The sequence below is a fragment of the Oncorhynchus mykiss genome, chromosome 7, assembly GCF_013265735.2.
Source record: "Oncorhynchus mykiss isolate Arlee chromosome 7, USDA_OmykA_1.1, whole genome shotgun sequence".
Taxonomy (NCBI): Eukaryota; Metazoa; Chordata; class Actinopteri; order Salmoniformes; family Salmonidae; genus Oncorhynchus; species Oncorhynchus mykiss.
This window is the reverse complement of record NC_048571.1, coordinates 76,992,419-77,016,712: the sequence shown is the minus strand read 5'-3', so window position 1 is coordinate 77,016,712 and position 24,294 is coordinate 76,992,419. Positions and strand designations below refer to the sequence as shown.

General features: G+C 41.3%; 1 protein-coding gene and 1 long non-coding RNA gene across 6 annotated transcripts; one reads left to right on the top strand and one right to left on the bottom strand.

The window, feature by feature from the left end:
* Positions 1–94: 94 nt before the first annotated feature.
* On the bottom strand, positions 95–8,263 carry LOC110528519 (ubiquitin-conjugating enzyme E2 variant 1). Of its 5 annotated transcripts, none has more exons than XR_005052673.1 (5): positions 7,448–7,604; positions 5,710–5,858; positions 3,075–3,200; positions 1,397–1,603; positions 95–1,366 (listed from the first exon to the last, which is right to left on the bottom strand). XR_005052673.1 is itself a non-coding variant. In XM_036984104.1 (4 exons), exons 2-4 carry the CDS (start codon positions 5,749–5,751, stop codon positions 1,457–1,459), a joined length of 315 nt encoding a protein of 104 aa, XP_036839999.1. In that variant the 5' UTR covers positions 5,752–5,858; positions 8,121–8,263; the 3' UTR covers positions 95–1,456. The 5 variants fall into 5 exon arrangements, 3 of the variants coding, with proteins under 3 accessions (XP_036839999.1, XP_021466304.1, XP_036839998.1); XR_005052672.1 differs by having other exon boundaries at positions 95–1,371; positions 1,402–1,603; XM_036984104.1 differs by lacking the exon at positions 7,448–7,604 and adding an exon at positions 8,121–8,263 and having other exon boundaries at positions 95–1,603.
* Positions 8,264–9,569: 1,306 nt separating this feature from the next.
* On the top strand, positions 9,570–10,399 carry LOC110528518. The gene is made up of 2 exons (XR_002474270.2): positions 9,570–9,630; positions 10,117–10,399. It is a non-coding gene; the product is annotated as an uncharacterized LOC110528518 (long non-coding RNA).
* The last annotated feature ends 13,895 nt before the right edge of the window (positions 10,400–24,294 follow it).

Here is a 24,294-nt window from a genome sequence, read left to right as displayed (position 1 = left end):
CGTTTTAGATATTTCAAATACAATGTCATCATTCCACTGTGCGACGGAATGCCGCCCATGCCGAAATAGATTGAGAATCACAAGGAGACAAACACATGCAAAAGTAATTATGTTTAATTCAAATAAAACCATGCACAGGTCACCATCACCCAGACTACAGAATCACACCGGTTAAAAAATAAACATCTAAAGCCATACATTGCATTCAGTGGGCCCACTGTATGAGATAACCTCAACGAACATACACAAGTCAGCCCTAAAGATGAGACAAAAAACTAACTCATTCTCCACCTAGTAATGTGAACCTGAAAAAGGTGCCAAGCACATAAGATAAGTATTTGAAACCCAATGTAATTTAACCCCTCCCCTCAAAATGTACTTCCTCCCCATTCAATCACAAAGCGTAACAATCCACATGGCAGAGAGGCCAGAGGTTTAAAATAGGAGTGGGCGATGAACCGAGAGTGCCCAGTTGATACACACAGTGTTGAATGCCTAATCCCATGTACCGTACATGTGCCAAGGCCCAGAAATTCACATAATCGGGATTGAGAAGCTGGTTACTCAGTTTGAGACCAATGCTAGCCTGAAAAACACCAATAAATGTTTTAATTCCCTCCCTTGCCGTTTCACCAAGAGTGGTTCAAAAAATAAAACATAAGGGTGGGGGGGGTTTTCAATTTTTGATTTCAGAAACAGACCCTGGCAAGACTATGCAGTGTATCCTAAGCCACTGCATAGTTTAGCAGGGTAAGCAGAATCAGATAAAAACTAGAGTCTTGCAGCGACATTAAGAGCAGAACAGTTACAACTTTACTGTCCACATTTCAGTGGGGCCACAGGATCTACTTTTCTTTTGCGGTGCAGCAAGTCATCTTGATTTCCACCCCTGCTACAAACTACAGAGCAAATGCCACCACCCTTGGGTTGAAGAATCCAGCACACACATAAGATAGGTACACTCAATAAGATAATTTATGTTATTTTACAATCTGGATGTAGAACACAAATAATAAGAAAAAAAAAGATTAGTAAGATGTACAGTAATTTGTATTGTAATGTCTGGTCTGCACAGTTGGGTAGATGATGGGGGGTGGAGTTCACCTGTGCAACCATCTCTGTCTAATGAGAGAGAGAGCGAGAGAAAGTGGGCATGGCATTTAGGACAGAAGGTGAGAGGGGCCTGGCAAAAGAGAGCTTACGTGAACAGAGTATTCAAGAGTCTCAGAAAAATAAGGGGTACGTAACGCTGTATGTGTGTGTGGGGGGGGGGGTTCGTGCGAGTGTGCAGATGTGAGGAAGCATTAAATCAGTGCGAGTGCATGTACTGTATGTGTAGGTTTACGTGTGTGTGTGTGTGTGTGTGTGTGTGTGTGTGTGTGTGTGTGTGTGTGTGTGTGTCGATGGAGATAGTGAGGGAGAGTAGGGATAGCAGGGCTTGTCAGGGCCAGGGGGCTCAGTTGCTGAAGACCTGGCCTTCGGGCGGCTGGGGGAGCTTCATGTTCTCTTTACACATCATGAGCCTCCGGAGCTCCTGCAGCACCACACGGATGCTGTACGAGTTCTGCCACTTAGCCAGTGCCGCCACCGCCCGCGTGTCCACCTGAGGGGAGGTTACAGCCATGTAAGAGACTCGTACACAACTTGGAAAAGACATAAGCTGTGCTCGAATACTCATTCTAACATACTACAAACTTAATGAGTGCGAGATATATACACACACACAGCTAATTTTGGTATAGTGTAAACGAACGGTATACTTTCAGTTAAGCGTACTAGCGCTTCGCCTGTCTACTAGAAGTTGATGCTGTTGCTATGCAACCTCTTGCTAGGGCCGAGGAGTAAGGTTGATCCGAGCGTTCTGACCTCAACGTCAGTCAAGCACCCAAGCTAACTTGCTAGCTACTTCCAGACTCAAGTGAGAGAATACCTCACTCTGACCATTTTACTCAATCTAGCAGAGCTGGTTAGACTGTTTTCATGTTATCTAGAGCTTTGGTGACAAACTGTTGCTGGCAACAATTTAATTACGCCTTTTTGCCAACGTTTACTGACACCGGCCATATTCAACTGGTGTTGAGTGTTCGTAAATCCATCAGTCATTCTGTGCTCTGGCACACTCGGACGTGAGTGCTCTGAAATCAGAGTAGAAAGCCAGAGCGAATGTACGAACGCACCCGAATGTCCATTGAGAACGCATGACTATAGCCCTATTGACTCTAACTCTAACCCTTAGCAAAACTAAAAATGGGAATAATCAAGTCAATAAATATTGGGTAGTTAGATAGCATATAGTTAATATGCTGGCAAGTTCTATGTATTAGTAGCCAACTAACGTTAGGTAGCTAGCTAACTTACTGGCACATACTGCTGTAATGATATGTGGGTTGCAAGGATGGAGTAGCTAACAAATTCTCAGTCAACATAACGTGTAAGGAAACTTATTTAAAAAGTACTGTATTACATTGCTCAACATTTTCTTAACACTTGTCATAATTAGTTAAAGCAATGAATTTGTATCCGCTCTCGGACTTCGGCTGAATATTTTCCAGCATTTCTTGAAATTTGAGACCGTTGTGAAGCATTGCATTATGGGCCCTAAGAGCACAGAAATAGTGTCCACTCCTTGTATACTTTGGCGAATGTAGTTATTGGTATACTAACTATACCCATATTATGACCAATAAGCTTACTTTACACAATTTACATCGCAAATAGTATGGTTAGTATGAGTATTCTAAGACCGCTATGGCCTCTGTAGAAGAAAATTGGGTTTCAAACCTTGGCTAATTTATTATATTTTTTAATGCTCATTGGTGCCTTCAGCTCAGACAAGGACAAAAGTACCCTCAAACAAACAAACACAGATTCCTGGACTAAAACCCATGTTCAGTTGAGTTTCAAGTGCTTTTTAGTCTAGGACTTCATCTGGGTCTGGAAAACCAGTCCTGCGTCTGTAGGTAATGAATCCGCTGTGCTTTGCAAGCTGTAGGCCTTCAGGCCACATACTCCAAAATACAAAAAAGGTGCTGAATCCAACCCGAACAACAGGACATGTATGACCTGAGACTTACCACACCGTTTGAGTTGTGCACGCCATTCAGATTGATCTTGGTCACAAATCGGACAAAAGGGGGAGACTCAGGATATCTGGGTCCACATTCTACCTTTAGACTGTACATCCTGTTCTCGTAGATTGTCTGGAAGAAAGACATCAGAAAGAAGGAAAGATTTCATTCCTGAAACAAGTTTTGGTTCAAGATAAAGCCTGCATGGTAGTTTTGTCAAAGTTTATTTGTCACGTGGTAGTGGGTAGCTGTCTTGGTTATCATCATGAGCGGTGAGCCATGACAGTAAGTAAGCTTGTTGCAGGCCTATGATTGGCCTGCTGGCTCCAGTTTAGTATTGGCCTATGTTGTTAATTAAAAGGAGCCTGCAAAACAGAGGTGCATCTGGGACAGAAAGCGTGTGGTTCTTTGACTCATGGATGTTTCTTCCTTTGTTTGCAGAACGCCTGTGGCTGTCCCAATAGATTTAGAATTTTTCTATTTCAATTATATTGCTGTCGCGCTCATGGTATGTTCCTCCCAATGTTGTGTGTGAGTGAGATACACACAGCGCCTTCGGAAAGCATTCAGACCACTTGACTTTTCACATTGTTATGTTACAGCTTTATTCTAAAATGTATTAAATAGCTTTTTTCCATCATCAATCAACACCCGATGACAAAGTAAAAACAGGTTTAGAATTTTCAGTTAATTTATAAAAATAAAAACTGAAATATCACATTTACATAAGTATTCAGACCCTTTACTCAGTACTCTGTTGAAGCGCCTTTGGCAGCGATTATAGCATCAAGTATTCGTGGGTATGACACTACAAGCCTGGCACACCTGTATTTGGGTTGTTTCTAAAAATTCATCTCTGCACAGCTATTTTCAGGTCTCTCCAGAGATGTTAGATCGAGTTCAAGTCTGCGCTCTGGCTGGGCCACTCAAGGACATTCAGAGACTTGTCCCGAAGCCAACCCGGCATTGTCTTGGCTGTGTGCTTAGGGTCATTGTCTTGTTGGAAGGTGAACCTTCTCCCCAGTATGAGGTCCTGAGCGCTCTGGAGCAAATTTTCATCAAGGATCTCTCTGTACTTTGCTCCATTCATCTTTCCCTCGATCCCGACTAGTCTCTCAGTCCCTGAAAAACAGCCCCACAGCATGATGCTGCCACCACCATGCTTCACCGTAGGGGTGGTGCCAGGTTTCCTCCAGACGTGACACTTGGCATTCAGGCCAAAGAGTTCAATCTTGGTTTCATCATACCAGAGAATCTGGTTTCTCATGGTCGGAGTCCTTTAGGTGCCTTTTTGCAAACTCCAAGCTGGCTAACAGGTTCCTTTTACTGAGGAGTGGCTTCTGTCTGGCCACTCTACCATAAAGGCCTGATTCGTGGAGTGCTGCAGAGATGGTTGTCCTTCTGGAAGGTTCTCCCATCCCCACAGAGGAACTCTGTCCTGACCAAGGCCCTTCTCCCCAAATTGCTCAGTTTGGCCGGGCGGACAGCTCTAAGAAGAGTCTTGGTGGTTCCAAACTTCTTCCAATTAAGAATGAATGAGGCCACTGTGTTCTTGGGGGACCTTCAATGCTGCAGAAATGTTTTGATACCCTTCCCCAGATCTGTGCATCGACACAATCCTATCTTGGAATTCTACGAACAATTATTTCGACCTCATGGCTTGGTTTTTGCTCAGACATGCACTGTCAACTGTGGGACCTTATATAGACTGGCATGATTCCAAATGTCCAATCAATTCACCACAGGTGGACTACAATCAAGTTGTAGAAACATCTCAAGGATGATCAACAGAAACAGGATTCACCTGTGCTCAATATCGAGTCACATAGCTCAGGGTCTGAATACTTATTTTCGCTTTGTCATTATGGGGTAATTGTGGGCAGATTTAGGATTATTATTTTTTTATCCATTTTAGAATACGGACGTAAATGTAACAAAATGTGGAAAAAGTCAAGGGGTCTGAATACTTTCCGATGGCACTGTAAATTATTGGTTCCTCCACTGGGAGAAAGGTGATTTATGCTATGTTTATCCTCTTTGTTCATGCTCACAAGCATCAACAACAAAAACATATGTACTTCATAAACTGACAAAATCATGGTTCAGGTTGGGCGAGGGCAACACTACTTTAGGTCTCAGGGAGGGTGACATCACACCGTGATGGCTGCTATTAGTGCAAACAGCCAACTAACTAGCTAGCGATTTCACCTGCTACCTTTCACCTGCTACTTGAGCATGGTTTAGAGCTGACCTGCGGTGTGCATGGTTTAGCTGAAGCAGTGTTCTTGGCTATGATTGAGCAGCAGCTCATCCTCTAAAATCAAAATGTTCCATGTTTCCATTCCTCAATTGGGGTTAAAATAGAGGTGACTCCATATTGATCGTCAACTGTGGATATAGATGTGAAAAGCGACAGTTGCTGTGTCAGAAAATGGCATTAGCTGCCAAATTCATTTGCGACGTCCTTGTTTTCTCACTTCCTCAATGCTTATAATTTAGAGAAGGAAATACAATGCACTTCAGAAGAATTGAGGAAACCAGGACTGAGAAAGCAAGGATTTCTGTGGCGTGACAGTGTTTGGTCTGTCACCCTGAGAGGCCTTACGGCATTTGTGTGTGTGCATCGTTGGTTTTCCATTACCCTGGGAGGCCCTATGATCATGCCTGTCCAGCGAGTCAGCATTATGTCCTCGTCGTCCTCCAGTCCCCAGCTCACTGTCCCGTCTCCAACACCCTTCTGGCCCTCTTCCAGCTCCTCCAGTAGCCGGAAGTTACGGGGAACTTTGATGACTTTTAAAACATACAAGGTTCAAAGCAGACATTTTTCAACCACTCATATCTAGTAGTTACTACAACGTAAACTGAAAATTCACTGCTCTGCACACAGACCAGGGTGCCAAGTTGACTCAATGGGTTCTGTTGAATTATTCATAAAAAATGCAAAGTGTGGAGCAAGGTTTAAAATACTGTTCATTGTAATACAGTTTATACAGGAAGACATGAAAGGTAAAAACCGGATGATGCTTGAGAGGTTTTAAGTCACTTAGGATCTATAATGTGTGGAGCAAAACTGCAGTACTCTGTTAGATCGTTCCATTCCTTTCATCAAAATGTTAGGCAAACATGTAGCTAGGCCTAATTCTCTGAATTTTGATAGCGATTCGTTTAACACAACCCTCCTCAGCTAATTGTATGTTAGCTAATCAAATACTATTAGTAGGAACCAAGTAACAAGCTGTCCTATATTATTCACGCACCTCTGAATCTGACACATGCAATTGCCATTGCCATCACTTTCTCAAGTTGTGGGTGTGTAGCCGATGGCCAAAGTGCACTTGCTAGTTAGGTATCGAAAAGGAAAGGGGGATACCTAGTCAGTTGTGCAACTGAATGCATCTTCCGCATTTCACCCAACCCCTCTGAATCAGAGGTGCGGGGTTACCTAGTTAAGAGTAGTTTTACATTGTTATCTATAATAGATAACTAGCTAGTTCTCATTACTTTTCATTTTACTGGGTGGGTATAATTTGTGGAACGTTCCAACATGAATCTGTTCCAAAAACTAAGTAAATAACAAGGTTGCCAACAACGCATCCAAAGTTGTATAGCGGCCGAATAAGATACCGGGTAGGGCCTGGGCTATTTCATTAAGTTTAGAGTTGATGCCTATGCGGCAGCTAGTTAGCTAGGTGAATTAATCGTGCTAAGTTAGTTTGTATGTGTTGTTTGTTGGCAACTTTGTACTTTATTACGTTTTTGGAACAGATTCCTGTTGGAACGTTCCACAAATTATACCCACCCCTTTTGACTTAACTAACCGCTAATAAACAGTTGGAGAAATGCATTTTGACAGATGCCAGCTATAGTTAGCTATTTCAGTTATTCGAAACATGTATACTAGTTCCGCCAAGCTCGATTTGTAAGTTGTCTCCGGTTCAGCTGCCACTGGTACCAGCTAACGTTACTAGTAATGTTAGCGTCGTTAGCTGCGCAGAAACATGACGCTGCAGTTGAATAGGCTAGCTAGTTAGTTAGACGAATACACAGACGATGGCTAAACCACACTAGAAGCACAAATGCAATATTTTATATACAAATTATGGCAGAATCAATTAATCTTTTAAATACACCAAGTGAGTTGGTCGAGAGTTACAAATAGTCGGGGAAGAGCAAACTGCGCTAACGTTAGCTGGTTAGTAACTAGCAATACTGGATGAGCTAACTCACCCACATTCATCTAGTAAACATGTCTCGGGAAATTGTGGAATGTCTTTGAGATTAATGTTTCATAACGGAATGTAATATAGCTATTAAATTAAACGTAAAATACATGCTCCTCAAATTAATATCACATATGTGTGAACGGGAAATTAGATTACCTGATCCGGCGGCGGCCGCCATCTTTGTCACTGAATAGCGAGGACGCGCACGTTCGAGCACGTCAGTGCAAATCGACTGGTCTGTTTGAGCAGTTATTGGACCCGAAGGTCAAGATAAACAACATTTTCGAGAAGGGTGCAATTGCGGCCCGCATTCGGGGCATTCCTGCATCTGTAGGAACCCCTCTTTATACTTCATTTGGTCAAATATAAATTTAGTACAGGCATGGGGGGGCCTCCAGTACAGTAGGTGGCGTTAGATAAACCACAGACGAACGGTATGGGGCGATAATGGTAGCATGCTAGACATACACGGTAGACGGGGTTCCTTTGCCCCGCTTGTTGAGCACTGTCGCTCCAGCTAGCTAGCAAGGAGGACTCACAGCAGACGGGGGCGCAACCGTAGGTTAGCTATTAAGCTAGCTAGCACACGATGTCGTTAACTCAAACTAGCTAGTACACAGTGTCCTCGCCCCCATCTGTCAGCCACGGTTTTCTCCGGTACAGAGCAGGATGGGGTGACACCGTGTGCTAGCCAACTAGCAACCTAGCTAGTCCGCGGGGGGCGGCTGGTAGACAGTGTCCTTCGCCCCGGCCTGTTGGGTATTGTTTTCCCGAAGTTTTGTTTGTCTGGCCATGTGGAGAAATGCAGCTAAAGTGAGAGGCACCTTACCTGTTTGGTCAGGGCCAGCATGAGGGTTAAAGTTTATCCTGTGTCGGTGAATGTAGCTTCTAAGTTAAGTTTGAGCATCATAGCAATACAATGTTTTCTTTTCAGCTGTCAACATTCTACAAGGAAAGAGACACTTAGTCAATTATATAATCATTAACCCGGATACTAGTCATTTGAGTGGTAAATCAGTTCTAGACCGTTGTCATTGATGAGAATTAATCTAAAAATCTATTGACATTCAGAATTGACTTTGTTTAGACATCCAGCCTGTATTGTAGTTGCATGACCAGAGACAAATCTTCAAATGCACATTATTAATTTATTCGGAGTGTTGCAGGCATTCAGTCTCGATTTATAGGATCCTTCCCACTATAGGATTGATATGTCAAGTGATAAAATCCTAAGTTATTAATTAAAAGTTTATGGAAAACTTCACTTGTCCTCAATATAAACGCAACATGCAACAATTTTACTAAGTCACAGTTCATATAAGGAAATAATTCAATTTAAATATATGTATTAGGCCTTAATCTATGGATTTCACATTACTGGTAATACAGATAAGCATCTGTTGGTCACAGATACAGTGTCTTTGGAAAGTATTCAGACACTTTGACTTTTTCCACAATTTGTTATGTTACAGCCTTATTCTAAAATGGACAAATCCACAGCCATCTACACACAATAGCCCATAATGACAAAGCGAACACAGGCTTTTAGAAATGTTTGAAAATGTATTATTTATTTTTTTAAATACCTTATTTACTTAAGTATTCAGACCCTTTGCTATACAACTCGAAATTGAGCTCAGTGCCTCCTATTTCTACAACTTAATTGGAGTCCACCTGTGGTAAATTCAATTGATTGGACATGATTTGGAAAGGCATACACCTCTATATAAGGTCCCACAGTTGTGACGATGCATGTCAGAGTAGTAATGTTGGACAGGCGGGCAGATGCAGGCAGCGATCGGTTGAAGAGCATGCATTTAATTTTACTTGTATTTAAGAGCAATTGGAGGCCACGGAAGGAGAGTTGTATGGCATTGAAGCTTGCCTGGAGGGTTGTTAACACAGTGTCCAAAGAAGGGCCAGAAGTATACAGAATGGTGTCGTCTGCGTAGAGGTGGATCAGAGACTCACCAGCAGCAAGAGCGACATCATTGATATATACAGAGAAGAGAGTCGGTCCAAGAATTGAACCCCGTGGCACCCCCATAGAGACTGCCAGAGGTCTGGACAGCAGACCCTCCGATTTGACACAACAAGTAGTTGGTGAACCAGGCGAGGCAATCATTTGAGAAACCAAGGCTGTCGAGTCTGCCGATGAGGATGTGGTGATTGACAGAGTCGAAAGCCTTGGCCAGATCATTGAATACGGCTGCACAGTAATGTTTCTTATCGATGGCGGTTAAGATATCGTTTAGGACCTTGAGCGTGGCTGAGGTGCACCCATGACCAGCTCTGAAACCAGACTGCATAGCAGAGACGGTGTGGTGAGATTCGAAATGGTTGGTAATCTTACATTTAGATTTTTGGTTACTGACCTACACACAATACCCATAATGTCAATGGTGTTTTTCCTACATTCTACAAATTAAATAAAAATGAAAACTGAAATTTCTTTAGTCAATAAGTATTCAACCCGTTTGTTATGACAAGCCTAAATAAGTTCAGGAGTAAAAATGTCCTTAACAAGTCACATAGTAATGGCTGTGTTATGAGAAAACTGAGAATGGATCAACAACTTTGTAATTACTCCACAATACTAACTTAAATGACAGAGTGAAAAGAACGAAGCCTGTAAAGAATAAAAAATATTCAAAAACATGCATCCTGTTTGCAACAAGGCACTAAAGTAATACTGCCAAAAATGTGGCAACGCAATTAACTTTTTGTCCTGAATACAAAGTAATATATTTGGGGCAAATCCAATACAACACATTAATGAGTACCACAATCTATATTATTAATAAATCCAGACCCTTTCTTTGTAGATCCACCAGGCACCGACAGAGGAGAGCAGAGCAGCCATAGCAAAGATGACACAGAAAGGAGACAAGATGGCCACCAGCATCCAGCACTGATCAGAGGATGGAGTTGCTGAAGACAGAGAGCATCAGTAGATTGAGAAGGAGATGGTGTCTTTGACCCACTGGTCTGATCTGTTTCAAGGAAATACACATTTCCATTGATAGTTTTGCCTCATGGAACTAAACATGGAAATAGTGTGAAAGTTGAAGGATGCTATTAAATACATACCATCACGGTCAAATGTAAGGATGTAGCCAGACCCAACAATCATGTTTTTTTTAGAGGTACAACAGTAGAGCCCAATAATATATTTAGTGACGTTGATGATTAGACTCATGGAGTTGTCAAGGATGCTATTAGGCAGGGGCACATCTTTGGTTTTAGAAGTGGGGGGGACATAATTATTTTTATTTAACCCACCAAAATTGGTCAGATAAACACTCCAAACAGCCTACCTGACCGCTCGGAGGCGTCTGCAGGGTCCTAAAGCACACCGTTGCCTCGTTTGTATCACATTCCAATGATAAAACTTGGGGGGGACAAAAATGGAATTTAAGAATGTGGCGTGGACCTGTCCTCCCCGTCCCCAGTGAAAGTTGCGCCCCTGTTATTAGGTGTGTACCGTCACCATTTTACCTAAGGATGTAGCAAGACCCACCTTTCAAGTTTCCTTTAGAGGTACAATAGTAGAGCCTAAGAATATATTTAGTGATGCTGTTAATGGTGAGATTGAGGGAGTTGTTGCTTTTGAGACGTTCAGTAGAAACATTCATTCCAAAGCCTGTAAGGACTTTGATTTGAGGAGTCATTTCTCCATCATTCGAAGTAGATAACATTAATAATGTTAATACCAAAGGGTTTCTTCAGAGTGTTCTACGCTGCAGCACAGAGTCACGTTGACACCAGCTCTGACAACTCTGGTGACAAGTTTTGTTTTGAGGTCTCCAGAGAAGCAGAAATCCACATTAAACCTAATGAGAAAATAATATTGAATTAGATCTAGTTAGTATACAACTGACACACAAGTAACATAGGCATCACAAAAAATAATCTGTAACAAAATAGTGAATGTCTGACAAAGAATGAAAAATGACTTACAACATAAGATTAGGACAGCAACGAGGATTCTCCCCATGATGTTGACATATCAATGATGGGGAAAGCTTGTAAATGTTTTCTAGAGAAAGGATCTTACCTCATTGACCTTAAATGGTCAGGAACAAAATAATTGGTTCATGTTGACATGCCCCTACCCTCACTGCCTCTATTATATTACTGTCAGGGGGGAAACTTCATCAGATGCAATGGTATTGTAAATGTCTGATGTGATTTTTATTCTGTTTAACATACTTATTTTTGTGACAACAGGATGATAGAAATGTCCTAGACATTGATAATGTTGTAAATGACTATTGTAGCTGGAAACTGATGATTTTTTATGATTTTTTAGGGAATATCTACATAGGCGTACAGAGTTCCCCTGTCCAGTGTCTGTGTTCTTTTGCTCATCTTAATCTTTACTTTTTATTGGCCAGTCTGAGATATGGCTTTTTCTTTGCAACTCTGCCTAGAAGGCTAACATCCCGGAGTCGCCTCTTCACTGATAACGTTGAGACTCTTGTTTTGCGGGTACTATTTAATGAAGCTGCCAGTTGAGGACTTGTGAGGTGTCTGTTTCTCAAACTAGACACTCTAATGTGCTTGTCCTCTTGCTCAGTTGTGCAACGGGGCCTCCCACTCCTCTTTCTATTCTGGATAGAGCCAGTTGGTGCTGTTCTGTGAAGGGAGCAGTACACAGCGTTGTATGAGATCTTCAGTTTCTTGGCAATTTCTCGCATGGAATACCCTTCATTTCTCAGAACAAGAATAGACTGACGAGTTTCAGAAGAAAGTTATTTGTTTCTGGACATTTTGAGCCTAATTTGAGCTAATCAAACCCACAAATGCTGATGCTCCAGATACTCAACTAGTCTAAAGAAGGTTCAGATTTATTGCTTCTTTAATCAGAACAACATTTTTCAGCTGTGCTAACATCATTGCAAAAGGGTTTTCTAATGATAAATTATCCTTTTAAAATGATAAACTTGGATTAGCTAACACAACGTGCCATAGGAACACAGGAGTGATGGTTGCTGATAATGGGCCTCTGTACGCCGATATAGATATTTCATTAAAATCAGCCGTTTCCAGCTACAATTGCCATTTACAACATTAACAATGTCTACGTTGTATTTCTGATCAATTTGATGTTATTTTAATGGACAAAAAATTGTATTTTCTTTAAAAAACTTGGACATTTCTAAGTGACCCCAAACTTACCTTACCTTACTTACCTTCACATTTGGGCCAAATTCAGACCTTTTTAACCATCCTAAAGGTTAAGGTTACGAGTCAGGGTTAGGTCATCTGATCCTAAATATATAGTTAGGGACGACTTTAAACCTTGAACTTGAGAGTGAACAACATGTGTAACCAATGTGAAATGGCAAGCTAGTTAGCGGTGGTGCGCTAGCTAGTTAGCGGTAGTGTTTCAAATGGGTGACATTACTCGCTCTGAGACCTGAAGTAGTTGTTCCCCTTGCACTGCAAGGGCTGCGGCTTTTGTGGCGTGATGGGTAACGATGCTTCATGGGTGTCAGTTGTTGATGTGTGCAGAGGGTCCCTGGTTCGAGCCCAGGTAGGGGTGAGGAGAGGGACGGAAGCTATACTGTTACATTGCTGTTGCTGTTTCCCATTTAACAAAAGCAACAGAAATAAATTATGCTCAACTGGGACCACTGGCTGATGTGATTTATTTAGAGAAAACACAACGCGAGGAGAGTACAATTTACATCTGTTAAACTCTGGGACCCAGACATCCCACAGGATCAATGTGAGATGTAGTGTCCACACTGCAATTAAAGAAGATGTCATAGGAGGGTTAGAGAACTAGACTTTAGTCGATATACTTACAAGGATATTTCACTACGAAATGTGGAGATGTCTCACGTCATCTGTTGTGTAAATCCAGCTATATGCCTCAATCCCAAATGAATGGGAGAGACAGGCACTGTCTAATTTCCAAATTTTATCCAGTGTACACTACAGGCGGTGTGGGATCTGGACTAATCTCAACATTACTCCACTTTAGAGGTCTGAAACTTCTAGCACAGCTGTACATTTCAAAGAAACATGGTGAAGCCCCAAAATTGCCCTCGCTAGAAGCATGTGTTTCAGACATAAGGAAGTTGATGGCTGCAAACTTTCTACTTTTATACTCGGACAAAACAGAGATGCTTGTTCTAGGTCCCAAGAAACAAAGAGATCTTCTGTTGAATCTGACAATTAATCTTAATGGTTGTACAGTCGTCTCAAATAAAACTGTGAAGGACCTCGGCGTTACTCTGGACCCTGATTTCTCTTTTGAAGAACATATCAAGACCATTTCAAGGACAGCTTTTTTCCATCTACATAACATTGCAAAAATCAGAAACTTTCTGTCCAAAAATGATGCAGAAAAATTAATCCATGCTATTGTCACTTCTAGGTTAGACTACTGCAATGCTCTACTTTCCGGCTACCCGGATAAAGCTCTAAATAAACTTCAGTTAGTGCTAAATACGGCTGCTAGAATCCTGACTAGAACCAAAACATTTGATCATATTACTCCAGTGCTAGTCTCCCTACACTGGCTTTCTGTCAAGGCAAGGGCTGATTTCAAGGTTTTACTGCTAACCTACAAAGCATTACATATCTACGTACATATCTACACGTACGCTATGGTCACTAGACGCAGGCCTCCTAATTGTCCCTAGAATTTCTAAGAAAACAGCTGGAGGCAGGGCTTTTTCCTATAGAGCTCCATATTTATGGAATGGTCTGCCTACCCATGTAAGAGACGCAAACTCGGTCTCAACCACGCCCTTGCTGTCTCTGCCTGGCCGGTTCCCCTCTTTCCACTGGGATTCTCTGCCTCTAACCCTATTACAGGGGCTGAGTCACTGGCTTACTGGGGCTCTTTCATACCGTCCCTAGGAGGGGTGTGTCACTTGAGTGGGTTGAGTCACTGATGTGATCTTCCTGTCTGGGTTGGCGCCCCCCCTTGGGTTGTGCCGTGGCGGAGTTCTTTGTGGGCTATACTCGGCCTTGTCTCAGGATGGTAAGTTGGTGGTTGAAGATATCCCTCTAGTGGTGTGGGGGCTGTGCTTTGGCAAAGTGGGTGGGGTTATATCCTTCCTGTTTGGCCCTGTCCGGGGGTGTCCTCGGATGGGGCCACAGTGTCTCCTGACCCCTCCTGTCTCAGCCTCCAATATTTATGCTGCAGTAGTTTATATGTCGGGGGGCTAGGGTCAGTTTGTTATATCTGGAGTACTTCTCCTGTCCTATTCGGTGTCCTGTGTGAATTTAAGTGTGCTCTCTCTAATTCTCTCTTTCTTTCTCTCTCTCGGAGAACCTGAGCCCTAGGACCATGCCTCAGGACTACCTGACATGATGACTCCTTGCTGTCCCCAGTCCACCTGGCTGTGCTGCTGCTCCAGTTTCAACTGTTCTGCCTTATTATTATTGGACCATGCTGGTCATTTATGAACCTTTGAACATCTTGGCCATGTTCTGTTATAATCTCCACCCGGCACAGCTAGAAGAGGACTGGCCACCCCACATAGCCTGGTTCCTCTCTAGGTTTCTTCCTAGGTTTTGGCCTTTCTAGGGAGTTTTTCCTAGCCACCGTGCTTCTACACCTGCATTGCTTGCTGTTTGGGGTTTTAGGCTGGGTTTCTGTACAGCACTTTGAGATATCAGCTGATGTACGAAGGGCTATATAAATACATTTGAATTGAATAGCAAAATTTGATTTTGCAGAGAAATAAAGTCCGGACTATACTGTGTGACATACAGCCATGATTTTTGACCATTGTAACACTGGTGCTTTATTCATCTGCGATTGTAAAGTTCTCAAACTCTGGACTAATAAACCAGTGTAAAGCATCCGGAAACATCATAACTCTAAGCATTCCACGTCCAAAACCGTTCATAATGAGCTTGCCAGTGGGAAATCGTAGCATCAATGAACCCCGAGTTTACCAATGAATATCTCTGACTTTCACATTTCCTGAGTTCCGAACAGCATTACATTTCATACAGGTCTCACACTTGTAGGGTGGAGATTTGTCCGTTTGGGGTGCAATAGAAGTGACCAGATGTTATAAGTCTGATTTATCAAAATCAAATGTCTTAAGCATCATCAACCAAAAATAGAATTACTGAGAATTGCAGTGTGGTCAGAGTGAAGGGTTGGCTAGCAGGGGAAGCTAGCCTTTCTGCAGTATAGCAGTGGTGCCTTCTTTGGTTTGAGTATGTGGTTCCACAGTCAGTTTCAACCACGTCAAAGATATGTCAGCAGCACACTTCGACTCACACCAAACGCTTAATGAAACAGAAAAAAAGAGCTAAACAGACTCACAACCTATTCCGTTTATTTTTAGTTTGAGTCATTAGCACCACAATGACCTCTGTACAATAGGTTATCACAGGGTGCAAAAACGGATGCATAAAACAGTCCCAAGGTATGGGCCAACACTATCAGTTTCTACCCCTCCATAGTCAGTGGTGTAAAGTACTTATTAAGTAAAAATATATATCTGTACTTTACTTTACTATTCATATTTTTGATTGCTTTTACTTTTACTCCACTATATTCCTAAAGAAAATAATGCAATAATACAATTTCCCTGACACCCAAAAGTACATTTTGAATGCTTAACAGGACAGGAAAATGGTCTAATTTACGCTCTTAAAGAGACAATTCCTGGACATCCCTGTAGCATCTGATCTGGCGGACTCACTAAACACAAATGCTTTGTTTGTAAAGGATGTCTGAGTGTTGGAGTGTGGCCCTGACTCTCCGTAAATTTAAAAAACAAGAAAACAGTCGCCGCTTGTTTTGGTTAATATAAGGATTTTTAAAAATTATTTATACTTTTACTTTAAATACTTAAGTATATTTTAGCAATTACGTTTACTTTTGAAACTTAAGTATATTTAAAACCAATTACTTGGGTAACCAGAAAATTGGGTAATTTTTCCACCACTGTCCATATTACAGGCAACAAAACTACTACGCAATCTGCAGATCATATATTGTGGGAGTAGCTGCTGCCTTGGCAGCAACTAATGCGGATCCTTAATAAATACAAATACAAATACTTTAGACAGAAACAAAAGTAAACTGCTAGCTAACGTTAGCGACGTTAGCTAACGTTAGCTAAAGTTAGCGACTAATGCTAACGCTTCCGTATAAAGCAACCATGTGACAGCTAACAACCATTCAGAGGGACTCGTTGTTTCATTTCACAAGAAATGTGTGCAAACACGATGCTGATATTTATCCATGTATGATAAAAGTGATTTACTTTCAATTAAGTGGCTCTTATACACTGCATAAAAAGTGCACATTTATACCATTATGCACCTAATACCTGTTATATTTGGGGTCATACAACTTAAAAAATTGAATTTAACTAATGGTCTAAAATGAAATTGTGACTAATAAAACATCGGACTGCTTTGGTAGTGACTGGTGATAAGTTTGATTTAAATCACCTTTCTCTAAAGTGCAGTGCAGTATCATGTAAACCAGGGGTATTCACATCTTACCTTGGCCTACAAGGTCCAGAGACTACTGCTGGTTTTCTATTCTACTTGATTTAGTCCCTGATTAGAGGAAGTAGAAAAAGAAGCAGTGAAACTGGCTTTGAGGTCCAGATTTGAATTTGAGGAATGTATACCATAGAATATCAAATGGTTTACTTTTTCATAGTCGCAGGAGTAGAGTAGGTGTACTGATCAGTTCCCCTTGTCCATGTAATCATATTAATTAGATTAGAGATCCTTTTATTTAATTTTTCATTTTTAAAAGTTTTACCCCTTTTTCTCCCCAATTTCATGGTATCCAATTGTTTAGTAGCTACTATCTTGTCTCATCGCTACAACTCCCGTACAGGCTCGGGAGAGACAAAGGTCCTCCAATACACAACCCAAGCAAGTCGCACTGCTTCTTAACACAGTGCCATCCAACCCGGAAGCCAGTGGCACCAATGTGTGGGAGGAAACACTGTGCACCTGGCAACCTTGGTTAGCGCGCACTGCCCGCCACAGGAGTCGCTGGTGCACGATGAGACAAGGATTTCCCTACCGGCCAAACCCGGTAGGGGTGGGCATTCTATGTTGTGGGTTCTATGTTTTCTATTTCTGTGTGTTTGGCCGGGTGTGGTTCTCAATCAGAGGCAGCTGTCTATCGTTGTCTCTGATTGAGAACCATACTTAGGTAGCATTTTCCCACCTGTGTGGTGTGGGTAGTTGTTTTCTGTTTTGTGTCTTTCTGCACCAGACAGAACTGTTTCGTTCGTTTTTTTTGTTAATCAGTGTTCAGTTCAAATAATAAAGATGAACATATACCACGCTGCACCTTGGTCCTCCACTCCTTCCAACAGCCGTTACACACTCTTAAGCTGCGTTCATAACCAAGTGGGTATTTACCACATACGACTTGGAAGAATCCACTTGAACACCCCTCTGATTGGTAATTACTAGTGGGAAACTCATCTATCATCCCTGAGCTTTGACATCACCTACTAACGAAATGACCTCTAAAACAGCATTTTTGGGCAGTTAAATACAACAACAAAGCACAACATTTTTGGTTGACGCAGCTCTTTGGTCATTGACCAATCTGCATTGTCAATTAATTTGAACCACGTGAATGCATCCAACTGGTATTTATGACTTCCCAACTAGTAATTACTACCTTTCCACTTGGTTATGAATACAGCATTACTCTGAGATACTTGACATAGTACATACCTCCCCTGGTCTGAAGCTCACTGTTGTAGCACAAGTAAGGTTCTGGCGCCCTCCCGTGTCCCTCTGACCAACAGCAAGCTGCATACCATTTTGAGGGCAGCACTGAGACAACATCAGAACATTATTCCTTAAGATGTTATAATGGAAAAAGAAAGAGAGAAAATTGAGAGACACTAGTTTTGGAAAGCCATGTCTTAAAATCTTCACTGAAACCTTTGATTAAACTGACATAATTTTTATTTTATTTCCCCTTTTATTTAACTAGGTAGACTAGTTGAGAACAGGTTCGCATTTGCAACTGCAACCTGGCCAAGATAAAGCAAAGCAGTTCGACACATACAACGACACAGAGTTACACATGGAGTAAAACAAAAATACAGTCAATAATATGGTAGAAAAATCAATATACAGCATGTGCAAATGAGGTAAGATAAGGGAGGTAAGGCAATAAATAGGCCATGGTGGCAAAGTAATTACAATATAGCAATTAAACACTGGAATGGTAGATGTGCAGAAGATAAATGTGCAAGTAGAGATACTGGGGTGCAAAGGAGCAAGATAAATAAATAAATACAGTATGGGGATGAGGTAGTTGGATGGGCTATTTACAGATGGGCTATGTACAGGTGCAGTGATCTGTGAGCTGCTCTGACAGCTGGTGCTTAAAGCTAGTGAGGGAGATATGAGTCTTCAGCTTCAGTGATTTTTGCATTTCGTTCCAGTCATTGGCAGCAGAGAACTGGAAGGAAAGGCAGCCAAATGAAAAATTGGCTTTGGGGATGACCAGTGAGATATACCTGCTGGAGTGCGTGCTACGGGTGGGTGCTGCTATGGTGACCCGTGAGCTGAGATAAGGCGGGGCTTTACTTTATCATTGCTGGGACCATGTTCTAGACCTGTAATAATGACAATAATGGCAAGTAAATGCAATCTTTAATAATAAAGTTTTACATTAAGACAAAATTCAGACAAAGTGTAAAATCTTTGAGAAACATTTGATAGTAGTTTAGTATGTGAGCAGACTTCCTGTTACTGGTGATACTCTCCTGGCTGGTTGCAAAGTATGTTTCAGTTTGTGGGTTCACACCTTTTCTACAGGAACACATTCAACAACCGATGACCAGTAAAATAGACTTGGGTTTGTCATCCATTTAGTATCATTATTTATCTATTTTTGCTATTACCAATCTGTAACAAATATGTTCCAAGTAGTGTATAGTAGTGTATATATATATATATATACTTCCGGTCAAATGTTTTATAACAACAAGTCATTCAATGTTTTTTCTTTATTTGTTCTATTTTCTACAATGTAGAATAATAGTGAAGACATCAAAACTATGAAATAACAGATGTGGAATCATGTCGTAACCAAAAAAGTGTTAAACAACAACATTCTTCAAATAGCCACCATTTGCCTTGATGACAACTTTGCACACTCCTGGCATTCTCTTGGTGTTTTAACCTGTAGTTTTGACCTGTAGTGTATATATATATATATATATATAGAGAGATATAAAATAAATGATCAAATGCATCATCAAATCAATACAACAGTGTGGTGACATTATAGTAAAATCTAAATATGCTATGACTAATGATATGCAGAAGTATAGTGGTACAAACACAGGGCCTTGCTGAATACCGTAGACAACCAGTACATTGTGAGACATATAAGGGCTTCATAGCAAAAGAACGATATACATTTTACAGGAGGAATTTTAACTACAACAATACAGTACCAGATAAACAATATCTATACCAGTAGCTGTACTAACATTAAGAAATATCATATCAGCATGTTCCATCTACAACTGCAGCTAATAAACAAATACATAGGATCGCACTAGTTATGCGTGTTCTTAATTAACCACAAGTTTGTTTCCTTTTTTTTGTTTCATCTGCTGGTATGGACATTTCTCAGAGAAATATGCTAAGGAAAATTGTTATCTCTGTAACAAGTAAGGTGCTGGGGTTCAAGCAGACAGGTCTGGAGGTAATTTATGACAAAAGAGCCCTCACTACGACCCACAAGGTACTGATGCACCCCAGACATCCTCTTTACCAGGAGTTTGAGCTACTCCCCTCGGGGAGACCTTGCACCAGGGTACAAAAGGAATAGAGCCAGGCAATCCTTTGTCCCAGAGACAATAAAGCTTCTGAATGTTTAAAAAAAAAACTACTCTTAGAAAAAACGGTTAATCGGACTGTCCCCATAGGAGAATCCTTTTGGTTCAAAGTAGACTCCTTTTCAGTTCCATTTTGAAACATTGTGGAAAGGATTCTACCTGAAACCAAAAAGGGTTATTCAAAGGGGTTTCCTATGGGGTCAGCCGAAGATCAAATCAAATTTATTTATATAGCCCTTCTTACATCAGCTGATATCTCAGAAACCCAGCCTAAAACCCCAAACAGCAAGCAATGCAGGTGTAGAAGCATGTATATGAGTCAATTACCATGGGGTGGCCTACAAGTGTGACATTGTAGTTGACTAAGAGTGCCCTCATGAATTATACATCTTCTTCCTTAATTGTCAGTGTATGTTCTTGTCTAAATAGTTTTTATATACAGTATATATATATGCATAGTACGACAATGAACATTTCCATATGGGGATGATGAAGCTATTATCTTATTGTGTCCTGTTGTTGTCACGAGAATTTTCAATCCCAATGATAATAACTATCAATCAATCAATAGCTTTGACCAATTTGACCAATTGCTGTGCACAAACAGTGGGTATCCTACTCACATACTTCCACACAAACAGTGGGTATCCTACTCACATACTTCCACACAAACAGTAGGTATCCTACTCACATACTTCCACACAAACAGTAGGTATCCTACTCACATACTTCCACACAAACAGTAGGTATCCTACTCACATACTTCCACACAAACAGTGGGTATCCTAATCACATACTTCCACACAAACAGTAGGTATCCTAATCACATACTTCCACACAAACAGTAGGTATCCTAATCACATACTTCCACACAAACAGTAGGTATCCTACTCACATACTTCCACACAAACAGTAGGTATCCTACTCACATACTTCCACACAAACAGTGGGTATCCTAATCACATACTTCCACACAAACAGTAGGTATCCTAATCACATACTTCCACACAAACAGTAGGTATCCTAATCACATACTTCCACACAAACAGTAGGTATCCTAATCACATACTTCCACACAAACAGTAGGTATCCTAATCACATACTTCCACACAAACAGTAGGTATCCTAATCACATACTTCCACACAAACAGTAGGTATCCTAATCACATACTTCCACACAAACAGTAGGTATCCTAATCACATACTTCCACACAAACAGTGGGTATCCTACGCACATACTTCCACACAAACAGTAGGTATCCTAATCACATACTTCCACACAAACAGTAGGTATCCTAATCACATACTTCCACACAAACAGTAGGTATCCTAATCACATACTTCCACACAAACAGTAGGTATCCTACTCACATACTTCCACACAAACAGTAGGTATCCTACTCACATACTTCCACACAAACAGTAGGTATCCTACTCACATACTTCCACACAAACAGTAGGTATCCTAATCACATACTTCCACACAAACAGTAGGTATCCTACTCACATACTTCCACACAAACAGTAGGTATCCTAATCACATACTTCCACACAAACAGTAGGTATCCTAATCACATACTTCCACACAAACAGTAGGTATCCTAATCACATACTTCCACACAAACAGTAGGTATCCTAATCACATACTTCCACACAAACAGTAGGTATCCTAATCACATACTTCCACACAAACAGTGGGTATCCTACGCACATACTTCCACACAAACAGTAGGTATCCTAATCACATACTTCCACACAAACAGTAGGTATCCTAATCACATACTTCCACACAAACAGTAGGTATCCTAATCACATACTTCCACACAAACAGTAGGTATCCTACTCACATACTTCCACACAAACAGTAGGTATCCTAAACACATACTTCCACACAAACAGTAGGTATCCTACTCACATACTTCCACACAAACAGTGGGTATCCTACGCACATACTTCCACACAAACAGTAGGTATCCTAATCACATACTTCCACACAAACAGTAGGTATCCTACTCACATACTTCCACACAAACAGTAGGTATCCTACGCACATACTTCCACACAAACAGTGGGTATCCTACGCACATACTTCCACACAAACAGTGGGTATCCTACGCACATACTTCCACACAAACAGTGGGTATCCTAATCACATACTTCCACACAAACAGTAGGTATCCTACGCACATACTTCCACACAAACAGTAGGTATCCTAAACACATACTTCCACACAAACATTAGATATCCTACGCACATACTTCCACACAAACAGTGGGTATCCTACGCACATACTTCCACACAAACAGTAGGTATCCTACTCACATACTTCCACACAAACAGTGGGTATCCTACGCACATACTTCCACACAAACAGTGGGTATCCTACGCACATACTTCCACACAAACAGTAGGTATCCTACGCACATACTTCCACACAAACAGTAGGTATCCTACTCACATACTTCCACACAAACAGTGGGTATCCTACTCACATACTTCCACACAAACAGTAGGTATCCTACGCACATACTTCCACACAAACAGTAGGTATCCTACTCACATACTTCCACACAAACAGTAGGTATCCTACTCACATACTTCCACACAAACAGTGGGTATCCTACGCACATACATCCACACAAACAGTAGGTATCCTACGCACATACTTCCACACAAACAGTGGGTATCCTACGCACATACTTCCACACAAACAGTGGGTATCCTACGCACATACATCCACACAAACAGTGGGTATCCTACGCACATACTTCCACACAAACAGTGGGTATCCTACGCACATACATCCACACAAACAGTAGGTATCCTACGCACATACTTCCACACAAACAGTGGGTATCCTACGCACATACTTCCACACAAACAGTGGGTATCCTACGCACATACATCCACACAAACAGTGGGTATCCTACGCACATACTTCCACACAAACAGTGGGTATCCTACGCACATACTTCCACACAAACAGTGGGTATCCTACGCACATACTTCCACACAAACAGTAGGTATCCTACGCACATACTTCCACACAAACAGTGGGTATCCTACGCACATACTTCCACACAAACAGTGGGTATCCTACACACATACTTCCACACAAACAGTAGATATCCTACGCACATACTTCCACACAAACAGTGGGTATCCTACGCACATACTTCCACACAAACAGTGGGTATCCTACGCACATACTTCCACACAAACAGTAGGTATCCTACGCACATACTTCCACACAAACAGTAGGTATCCAACGCACATACTTCCACACAAACAGTAGGTATCCTACGCACATACTTCCACACAAACAGTAGATGAGTTTTATCCTTCTCCATAGTTCTCACCACTGTGTATCACTGCCCAGCCGACAGTTCCATTCCCCCGAGATTAGGGAGACCTTGAGAAGTACTCCCTATGCTCTCATAGGTTCCTCAGAGGCCTAGCCAGGTCGGTCCAAACACAGTTTTAATTGTCCTTGTCACGTTCTAACCATCGTTCGTGTGTGTTTTCCTTGTTTTAGTGTTGGTCAGGATGTGAGCTGGGTGGGCATTCTATGTTGTGTGTCTGGTTTGTCTATTTCTATGTTTGGCCTGATATGGTTCTCAATCGGAGGCAGGTGTTAGTCATTGTCTCTGATTGGGAACCATATTTAGGTAGCCTGTTTGGTGTTGCGTTTTGTGGGTGATTGTTCCTGTCTCTGTGTTTGCACCAGATAGGACTGTTTAGGTTTTCACTTTTCTTATTTTGTAGTTTATTCATGTATAGTTTTTTTCTTTATTAAACAAACATGAATCATCACCATGCTGCGTTTTGGTCCGCTTCTCCTTCACCACAAGAGGAAAACCCTTACAGTTCTTCAGTATTTTCCTAGGCCCCTACATACAAGTTCAAATCCTGAGCTACGCCTTGCTCAGACAGTCTGTGTTTTTCCACTATACAGATACATTGTTTAACCTAATTCTGACTAAAACTACACACATCATCAGATTATAATTTCATGGTTATAATCAATTTCATACAATTCAGAGGTATCAGAGTGCAATTATTTTATCATTATCTTTCAACATATACATTATTTTATCAGTTGTATTCTGTGCTGCTCTGCTGGTGCTCATTGTCTGTTTGTATGTTTTTAATAACCTTCCCAGGGATTACAG

What these genes read in the sequence shown, in the direction of transcription:
- LOC110528519 (XM_021610629.2), bottom strand. Translation starts at nt 7,469, where the DNA reads ATGGCGGCCGCCGCCGGATCAG. An exon ending in GGCGGCCGCCGCCGGATCAG is followed by an intron (nt 5,859 to 7,447) that starts GTAATCTAATTT and finishes ATGTTTTAAAAG; the next exon opens with TCATCAAAGTTCCCCGTAAC. An exon ending in TGATCATAGGGCCTCCCAGG is followed by an intron (nt 3,201 to 5,709) that starts GTAATGGAAAAC and finishes TCTTTCTTCCAG; the next exon opens with ACAATCTACGAGAACAGGAT.